General features: G+C 37.0%; 1 protein-coding gene across 4 annotated transcripts in view; it reads left to right on the plus strand.

The window, feature by feature from the left end:
* Window positions 1-10756, plus strand: part of GOSR1 (golgi SNAP receptor complex member 1) — a 38392-nt gene that overhangs the window by 1242 nt on the left and 26394 nt on the right. For 3 of the 4 annotated variants that reach the window (XM_017542037.2, XM_017542040.2, XM_017542041.2), the window contains exons 2-5: window positions 1971-2091; window positions 5299-5386; window positions 5736-5843; window positions 10464-10555. In XM_017542037.2, the coding sequence (XP_017397526.1) occupies window positions 1971-2091; window positions 5299-5386; window positions 5736-5843; window positions 10464-10555 (409 nt within the window). The remainder of the gene's footprint in view (window positions 1-1970; window positions 2092-5298; window positions 5387-5735; window positions 5844-10463; window positions 10556-10756) is intronic. The other variant, XM_017542039.2, reaches the window with a different exon arrangement.

Genomic DNA, 10756 nt, shown 5'->3' on the forward strand with positions numbered 1-10756 from the left:
TTTTTTTGAGACAGAGTCTGGCTCTGTCGCCCCAGGCTGCAGTGTAGTGGCATGATCTCGGCTCACTGCAGCCTCCACCTCCTGGGTTCAAGTGATTCACCTGCCTCAGCCTCCTGAGTAGCTGGGACTACAGGGATGCGCCACCGCCCCTGGCTATTTTTTGTATTTTTAGTAGAGATGGGGTTTCACCATATTGGCCAGTATGTTCCCGATCTGCTGACCTCGTGATCCACCTGCCTCGGACTCCCAAAGTGTTGGGATTACAGACATGAGCCACCGGGCCCGACCGCTAGAAAACATTTTAAAATTATGTAGAAGTGGCTAATGATACCTTTATTATTAGTCATTAGACTGTGATTTTTTTGAAGCACCATGCTATAATGTTACAGCTGCTTATTACTGACAACCTACTCTGTGCCAGCTGCTTTAAGCATATGATTACTAAGATTGAATACTGAAGGTAGGGGTTTAAAAAACAAGAAGCTGAAGTTCATAGGTTAAGTAGGTTGTTGACAAATCTTAGAGTCAGTAGGTGGCTGTGCTGAGATTCAAACTGGCATTTGGTCTCTGGGCAAATATGTTCCACTATATTAACTGCACTTTTCATTTCTGGTTGAAAAGCATATTGAAATAATGTTTTGTATTCTTTATCCCCGAAAGAGAGATTCTTATACCGTTACTTCTGGTACTTCTGCCCTTTTATTTTAACTTTCACTTTGCCATGAATGAGAACACTTATATCTGTGTGTGGATGTCCAGACTGTGGCTTCTCTCACGCAACCCCTTAAATGCCAGACTGCTAAACCAATTTTTCTGCTTGCTTCCTTGTTTGCTTCTGCTATTAAAACTTATGTACTTATTTCTGTCATACTCATATTAGTCCTTGTTGGTAGCACATTGTTTATGGTTACTTTTAGCCCCCGAATTACTTTCAGTAAGTTTTTTAAAGGCAGTTTTTGGCCAGGCACGGTGGCTCATGCCTGTAATCACTTTGGGAGTCCCACATAGGAGGATCCCTCGAGGTTGGGAGTTTGAGACCAGTCTGGGCAACATTGTGAGACCCCTTTTCTAATAACAAAAAAAGAAAAAGACAATTTTTGTGTAACTTTTTTCTCTTTATGTTCAATTGAGAAGTCATTTTGGGCCAGGCATGGTGGCTTATACCTGTAATCCCAGCACTTTGGGAGGTCAAGGTGGGCAGATCAGTTGAGGTCAGGAGATTGATACCATCCTGGCCAACATGGTGAAACCCTGTCTCTACTAAAAATACAAAAATTAGCCAGGTGTGGTGGTGTCTGCCTGTAATCCCAGCAACTTGGGAGGCTGAGGCAGGAGAATTGCTTGAACCCAGGAGGTGGAGTCTGCAGTGAGCCAAGATCATGCCTCTTCACTCCAGCCTGGGTGACAGAAGGAGACTCCATCTCAAAAAAAAAAAAAAAAAGTCATTTTGCTATTATGAAAAGAAGTTAATAAGTCTGATGATAAAGCTTGAACATAAAAAGCAAAATCCCTTTCAAAAGAATAATGCTTTTTTCTTGTAATATTAATTGGTAAGTTGATACGCTGGTCAGAAACCATATTTTTAGTTCCTTTATGATTTGTATTCTCTTCTTGTTTTCTCTGAATTATGGAATTTTAGTTATTGCTATGCTATACAATAAGTTATTGCCATACAAGTAGTTTCAGGAAGGGTAGGACATTTGTTTTCTAGCCATTTTTGGAGTAAAGCTGCAAAGTTGCATCTCCCATTGCTACTTCCCTTCTTGCCCCCTCTGAAGTTTATAAGTGACTAATTTGCTTTGCTGGGCAAGTCATTGGTTTCCTTCTTTCAACACTTTTCTTTATGGGGGTAACGAGATCAGTATATGATCATTTTCATAGTTTGTTTTCTTGAAAATAGTCTCGTGATTTTTGTGTTCTGTTGATGGACTTTTTGTGTCTAATGATTTTCTGTTATAATTTTGTTAAAGATCTCAGGAAACAGGCTCGACAACTGGAAAATGAACTTGACCTGAAACTAGTTTCCTTCAGCAAACTATGTACAAGTTACAGTCATAGCAGTGGCCGAGATGGAAGACGCGACAGGTATAGGTACTACCAGATTCTGTCTCTTATGCCTTAGCTATGTTTTTAAAGCAATAAAAAATAAACTAAAATATATGACTTCTGTAAGTTGGTCTGTTGGTGAATTTTTGGTGTTTTGTTTTGTCATTGATTGTTTCATTTTTTAGTGACTTATTAAAATTCTTCTGAATTCTTGAGACTAGCATTTATTTGAAATCCTTAGACAAAGATTGTTGCAGTGTCAGGAGAATCCTGCTGGAACTTAAGAATAAGTTTATATAAAAAATGTGAACGTTCAGCCAGTGTAGGAAAAGGTGGCTGATTTGTATGCGTGATATGTATTTCTTGTGTTTTCCAATTACTAAATGAACCTGCGGATCTACCCAGGTGCCAAGTATACATATTGCTATTCTGGTGTTTATTCTATTAGAATGTGTCTAATGCAGTGTGTATCTTTGCTATTAATTATCAAAACTATTTTTAATTTTGGTACTTTTTTGAGAAACTAGTATATTACTATATTGAATGTATGGAAAATACATTCTTATCTTTGAAGCTTATGCTCACTTTAAGTCATCCACTTGTTTTCAAAAAATATTAGGAGTGGCCAGGCACAGTGGATCACACCTGTAATCCCAGCACTTTGGGAGGCTGAGAAAGGTAAATCAGTTGAGCCCAGGAGTTCAAGACGAGCCTGGGCAACATGGTGAAAGCCTGTCTCTAAAAAAAATAGAAAAATAGAAATAACAAAAAAATGCCGGGCGCGATACCTCACACCTGTAATCCCAGCGCTTTTGGAATGCTGAGGCGGGCAGATCACCTGAGGTTGGGAGTTTGAGACTGGCTTGGCGAAACTAAAAATACAAAAAATTAGCTGGACGTGGCAGTGCATGCCTGTAATCCCAGCTACTTAGGAGGCTGAGGCAGGAGAATCACTTGAACCTGGGAGGCAGAGATTGCAGTGAGCCAAGATTGTGCCATCGCCCTCCAGCCTGGGCAACAAGAGCAAAACTCCATTAAAAAATAATAATAATAACAAATTTTTAAAAAATGTTAGGAGATACTTAAGACAGTTACAAATCTCCCATTTTAAAAATATGATCATTATGATCATTACTCATTTCACTGAAGTCCCTTATGGCACTCCACTTCCTCCCACACCATAATCAACATATATTCTTACTGCATGTTTGTATTTCTGAGTGATTCGTAGTATCCTGTTATGTAGCATATATGTATAGTATATTTATTTTGCGATGGGTTTTTTTCTTTAACATTTTGAGATTCAGCTATGGATTCATTTAATTCTGGTATATTCATTTGTAATTCATATGTAGTATTATGTGACTGTATCACACTTTAACCATTTGGTGATGGACATTGTTTCTAGTTTTTGCTAATTAATAATAATTTTGATAGCTGACATAGAGTGTTCATTATATGTTAGGTAAGAGCTTTCTGTAAATGCTGCTGGGAACATTTTTACACAGAATGTTTCTATATACCTAGCAGTGAAATTGCTGGTGTCAGAATTGTTGTTAATCCACAATGACTTTACATACTTTTTCAAAGTTTAAAAGTGAGCGGGATATTTGTCAGCTAATAAAAACAACAAAATCTGAGCTTGGATTTGAATCCAGGTCTATCTCTGGAGCCCACACTCTAAACCCTACTATATTGTGTACGTTCGAACAAAAAGTGAACTCAACACTATAGCCAAAGTACTGTTTCTTTTACATAAGGGCTCATTGGTTGTGAAGGCAGCAGGGCCAACATTGACTCTAGGATTTAAAAATAAATTACTAACACGTCAAATAGATTGCATTGCTCTGGGCTTGGCTTTATTTAGCAAGTCAAGAGAATGAAGAATGTTCTTTCTATGCACTTTCTATGTTCTGTGTGCTTCCTGAACTAATACATTTTTTTTTTTTTGTTACTCCTCTAAAGGAAAAGCTATTTTGAAAACATTTCCTAAGAAATTCTGCTACAAACTGGAACTGGCTTTGTAAAATTACATTAGCCTAACTCCCCTTTTATTAAAAAACCTAAGGCCATGAGGATGAAGATTTGATGTGTAAGGTTTTGTTTGATGCCCAGGTTGGAAACATGTCACAATGAGTCAACTAAGCAATAACTAGAATACTGTTTATTACAGGAATCTTTTTCTTTTTCTTTTTCTTTCTTTTTTTTTTTTTTTTCTGTATCAAGGTCTATGTATCATTACCCACTTATGAGATGAATTCAATTTAACTGAATCCTAGTATTGTGAAGAATTAGTTTTTGGCCATTTACCTTTACTCTTATACTGTCCTGATGAATATATGAATATAATGAGTATGGAATAACCAGTAGTAGGGATTGCTCTCGCATTCATTCATTCAACAAACATTTAATGAGCACCTACTATATGCCAGGCTCTGTACTAGGTGCTAGGCATATGTCTATGAATAAGGCAGAGACAATTTTTTCTCCCCTTATGAAGCTTTAATTCTATTGGTCTGTTGTTCTTTCTCATATATCTGGTAAGGGAAGATTTATACTAGTAGTCTACAGAACATTTATTTAATCTTTTTCATTTGCCACACCCAGGCATCTCCACAGGGCAGTACAAATTTTTTGGTAAGATTGGAGAGCATAGTCAATTGCCTGGGCATTTATCTGTATCCAATATAACTTAGGTCTATATTGAGCTGCTCGTCATATGCTAATACATACCTAATCTGATGAAGGTTAGTGGTGTTTTGGAAAAGGCAAAAGAAACACTGAGGACAGGTGGGTTTAGAATTTGAATCTGTCAGACATAAGTTTCACTTGTAAAAAGATCGATTTTTGACTATTCAGATTTGAAAAGGCAATTTAACACAATTTTACAAAACAAAAAGATGATTGCATATTATAAGTGGCAATGTGGATTAGTGCCAAAGCATGCAGGACATGGCTGTATATATTGGATTTAAAGCCAGTTTCTGAGTATTCAATAGCTTGTTACCCAATCTGTGGATCATTTAAATCTCGAGTTTACTTCCTCTTGGTAACAGTAAAGGAAAGAAGAGAGAACTTAAGGTTGAAGGAACCGTAATTCCTTCGGGGTAAAAATGTAAAAGATTGCTTCTCACAGACCCTGTAACATAATGCGTAATTCCTTGTATGGCTCCTATTAACTACCTTATTTTAAGTATGTTTTAAAGGACTGTATTTGAGTAATGGATCCTCTTTAACTGAACTTCTTTTTAGTTCTGATACAACACCCCTTTTAAATGGATCAAGCCAAGACAGAATGTTTGAGACAATGGCAATTGAGATTGAACAACTTTTGGCAAGGGTAAGTGCTTTCTGTTAAATGGCTATTTTGCAAATAATCGTGTACTTGTTAGATAGGGTATTAGATTATATTGAGACAGACATATTTATTGAAATTATCCATTCCATTCAAGATGTGTGCCTCCCCAGGCCACTCAAATTTTGATGACAGCCATTCTCAAGTCATATGGTGTTATTTTGGTTTCTATGGATTATGTGGGGGAAATGCTGAATTGTTACTTGCTATCTTGTTTTTTGTTTCATTTTGTTTTGCCATCAGCCAGAAGGGCATATAGGCAAATAATTTGCTTGTAGCTGTTTATAGTGCTTTGTAAAATATTTTGTTTGTTTTTTTTCTCCTTTCTTTCTAGCTTACAGGGGCAAATGATAAAATGGCAGAATATACCAACAGTGCTGGTGTCCCCTCCTTGAACGCGGCCCTGATGCATACATTACAGCGACATAGAGACATACTGCAGGTAATATATCGGGCTCAGGACTTTTCTGTTACCACAGAGTTTGGTGTTTTGTGTTTTGTTTTGTTTTGTTTTGTTTTAATCCCTGCATAAGATATGTCCGTGATGGCCCACGCCTGTAATCCCAACACTTTGGGAGGCTGAGGTGGGTGGATCACGAGGTATGGAGATACGTGCATATGTATTTAGAAGGACAAAGAGAAAAATCTGAGAAAATAAATGCCATGCTATGGGGAACTTGTTTTACTTTTTTAAAATTTTTTGGTCAGTATTATAAAATTCAGAAAATATTTAATAGCTCTTGGTTTTTCCTGGTGAAGTTGAGTAATATTCATCACTGGGTATACATACTTCCACTCTGGGAGACCTCGCTGTCTAGCTGTAACAGTGAAATAGTCAATGGTCATGTATAGGCAATAACTTGGTGGGTTAGAGTATACTTTCATCTGGCTTTGAAGATAATATGGAGGGGGAATGATTTACTATATTTAGTGTATTGTTTGAGAAAACATTAAATGTGTATGTACCAAAAAAATGAAATAAACTCTTAAAGATTGAAATGGAGGATATGTTAAAAATAAAGTAGTACAGACAGGAGGGCAAGTTTTTTTTTTTTTTTCAGCTAGGGTCTTACTCTGTCACCCAGGCTGGAGCACAGTAGTGCAGTCACAGCTCACTGCAGCCTCAACCTCCCAAGCTCGAGCAATCTTCCTGCCTAAGCCTCCCGAACAACTGGGACCACAAGCACATGCCACCATGCCTGGCTAATTTTTTAAAAGTTTTTTGCAGAGATAGGGCCTTGCCATGTTGCCCAGGCTGCTCTGTAACTCCTGTGTTCACGAGGTTTTGCTGTGTTGCCCCGGCTGTTCCAGAATTACAAGCTAGAATTATAAGCATGAGCCACTGTCCCCAGCCGCAAATATTTTTGATATTGAGGAAATTCAGCAACTATTTCTAATTTTAAAAACTCTTTTTAAAAGTAAGAATAGGTGGCCGGGCACGGTGGCTCACACCTGTGATCCCATCACTTTGGGAGACCGAGGCAGGTGGGTCACCTGTGGTCAAGAGTTCGAGACTAGCCTGGCCAACATGGCAAAATCCTGTCTCTATTAAAAGTGCAAAAATTAGCTGGGCATGGAAGTGTGCACCTGTAATCCCAGCTGCTCAAGAGGCAGGGAAGCTTGAACCCCGGGAGGTGGAGGTTTCAGTGAGCCAAGATTGTGCCACTGCACTCCAGTCTGGGCAACAAGAGAGAGACTCCATCTCAGAAAAAAAAAGTAGGAATAGAAAGATACTTTAATACATACAAAAATGTGTATATTGGATTAAAAGCTAGCATTGTGTTTAAAGGTAAAGCAATAAAAACATTCCCATTGAAGAAAAAATCAAGACAGGGATACCCATGATCACTGCAAATGTGTAACATTGTTTTTTAAGTTCTTGATGGTACAATTAGATAGTAAAAAGAAATGAGATGTAGGTAGGGCATGGTGGCTCCTGCTTATAATCCCAGCACTTTGGGAGTCTGAGGTGGGCAGACCATTTGAGGTCAGGAGTTTGAGACCAGCCTGGCCAACGTGGTGAAACCCCGTCTCTACTAAAAATACAAAAATTAGCCGGGTGTGGTGGTAGATGCCTGTTATCCTAGCTACAGTGTTTGGGAGGCTGAGGCAGGAGAATCACTTGAACCCAGGAGGTGGAGGTTGCAGTGAGCTGAGATTGTGCCTCTGCACTCCAGCCTAGTTGACAGAGTAAGACTCTGTCTCAAAAAAAAAAAGGGGAAAAAAAAAGAGATAAGTATTGGAAAGGAAAGGGCAAAATTTCTATGAGGTAGCAGGATAAAATTATAGGTCTAGTACACCCAAGAAAATTAACTGATAAAAAGTTAGAAACAATTAAGTTCAGTAGGATGGTAGATTACAAAATGAATACATAAAAGCAAATAGTTTTCCTACATGCAAATGATAACCTGTTAGAAAATACAATGGAAGAAACTAAAAAGTATGTATAAATTAAATAAGAAATATATCGGATTTGTATGTGCAAAATTCTACTGAGGGACATAGAGAATAAGATTTAAGTAAAGGAAAGAATCACTCCATTTTTAGGTGGGAAGACTTTTCTCTAAATTGAATGACATCCCAATGGAAATAGCAGGGTTGTATTGTTGTTTGTTTAATTAAAAAGAGAAAATGACAGAATGACACTGAAGTTCATTTGGAATCATAGACATACAAGAACAATCAAGAAAAAACAACCTGAAAATGAAGATAAGCGGTAGAAGGTTCCTAGTTCTACCAGATCTTAAAATCTGTTAAAAAACTGGAATAGTTAAGCCAATTTTATTCTAGAGAAAAAAAAAAATAAAAATGATTAAACAGATTAGAGTTCATGTGTAGACCCAATTACGTATGGAAATTTTTAGCTTCTGATAAAGACGTTGTTTAAAATCAGTGGGACAAAGAGAAATTATAAAATAAATGGAACTATAACCATTGGCTAATTATTGAAGGACTGAAAAAAAAATTCTATCTCAATCCTCATATCCAGAATAAATTCCAAGTGGATCCAAGAAGTAAGTAGAAAAAGAAATCATAAAGCATGGGTGAAATTTATAAATTTTTGAGTGGAAAGGACTTTATAAATAAGACTTGATACTGGAAACCGTAACAAATGTCTAATTTGTTTACTACACAGAGAAATAATAGAAATCAGAAAAAAAAAATAGGAAAATGGACAAAGGATGTAAACTTGCTTACGAAAAAAAATGAGTGGCCAAAATTATAAAAACATTTTCAGTAATATTTCCAAGTAAAAATACAGAACTCTGAAAGAGGTGATTTTTCACCTGTCAGATTAGCAAGTATTAAAACATTTATAACCCATTATGGGCAAGAGAAAAATAAAAAAAGGGCACTCATATATTGCTTGTGGGAACATAGATTGATGTAATGTGTGTAGAAGACAGTTTAGCAATACCAAAATTTAAATGTAAGATTCTTTGATCCAGTTATTCTGTTCCTAAGCATTTACTCCTTTTTTTTTTTTTTTAAGCTCTGTTGAACTTGATAAGACATTTACTCTTTAAATAACCTTGTTTTTTTGAGACAAGAGTCTCGCACTGTTGTCCAGGCTGTAGTACAGTGGTGTAAACTCACTGCAACCTCTGCCGCCCGGGTTCAAGCGATTCTCCTGCCTCAGCCTCCCGAATGAAGTGGCTGGGACTAAAGGTGGGTGCCACCACCCTGGCTAATTTTTGTAATTTCAGTAGAGATGGGGTTTCACCATGTTGGCCATGCTGGCCTCAAACTCCTGATCTCTAGTGACCCGCCCACCTCAGCCTCCCAAAGTACTGGGATTATAGGCATGAGCCACCGTGCCTGACTCTTACAGTATTTTTAATAGCCAAAAAAAAGAAAACAACTGTAGTGTTTATCAGTAGGGAATATATTACATTGTGATAGTCATAAGATAATATTCTGTGCAGATATTAAAAAGAATTATGTAGGTTTCTATTTCCTAATATTAAAAGATTGCTTGATACTTTATGAAGTACAAAAAGCAGGGTGTACATTAGAATGTATATTATGACAAAGTGAAAGAAGTAATAGATAAGCTTGTATATGTAAAAACATATTTCCTGGCCAGGTGCAGTGGCTCACACCTGTTATCCCAGCATTTTGGGAGGCCAAGGCAGGTGGAACTCTTGAGGTCAAGAGTTCAAGACCAGCCTGGCCAACATATTGAAACTCTATCTCTACCAAAAATACAAAAATTAGCTGGATGTGGTGGCACGCTCCTGTAGTCCTAGCTGCTGGGGAGGCTGAAGCACTAGAATTGCCTGAACCCAGGAGGTCAAAGTTGCAGTGAGTTGAGATAGTGCCACTGTACTCCAGCCTGGGTGACAGAGCTGGAAGAAAATACAAAATGATGATAACAGTTATGAGGTAAGGAGCAGAATGTTTGTTTTCCTTCATTTCACCTTTATTTCTTCTGGTGCTCTTTTAGCCTTCTCCTCCATGTTTATGTGTTAGTTTTGTTCTTTTAAAAGTCAGCAGGAACTCCGTGGGAGACAAGATTTGATTTTCTTCTTTGTCTACATCTCTGAATATTGTTAATACCTCTAAAAAATACAGCGGTACAAAAATAATTGAAAGAAATGTTTAAAGATTATTTTGTTCCTTACAATTTTCTTGATTCTGTTCATTTTTGATTAGGAATTATGAGTGCTCCAAAATGATGAGATTAGAAAATAAACTCTATTAATGTGTACTATGAAGTAGAAAGAGCCTCTCAGGTTTTCTCATAGGCTATTTGAAGTTATTTTATCTCAGAATTTTTTTCTTCCTAATTCCACCTCATAGGATAAAGTACTAGGAGGTACAAAGGATAATGATTTAATGGCACTGTTTCCCTAGCACTGAATTATTTTCATTTGAAAGAAATTGGTCACTCTTCAGGAAAGTAATTATAAAGTTATTTTTACTTTTGGTTAGTTTGATTTCTTAAATAGCAGTTTTCTGGACAGAAATTTACAGTGTGATGCAGTACATAACTGGTTAAGTGAGATGAAAATCCATAATTAGCTTTTGTTGAGACTGGATGTTGATTTATTTATTACAGGATTATACACATGAATTCCATAAAACCAAAGCAAACTTTATGGCAATACGGGAAAGGGAGAATCTCATGGGATCAGTACGGAAAGATATTGAGTAAGTTGCCTTTTATATTATTTGGTAGAATATTTATTCAAATTTGACTTTAGGATATGTTCATGGTTAATTGCAAATTGAGTGGCAGAACCACGCTTGAGATTTCAGGGTTTCCAATTCCCATTTTACTGTCTTTTGAAGACTGCTGCTGCAATGTCATCCTAATCTACGTTTCCATGTCTTTTTTTTTTTTTTTTTTTT

This window comes from Cebus imitator, unplaced genomic scaffold (genome assembly GCF_001604975.1).
Source record: "Cebus imitator isolate Cc_AM_T3 unplaced genomic scaffold, Cebus_imitator-1.0 Scaffold140, whole genome shotgun sequence".
Taxonomy (NCBI): Eukaryota; Metazoa; Chordata; class Mammalia; order Primates; family Cebidae; genus Cebus; species Cebus imitator.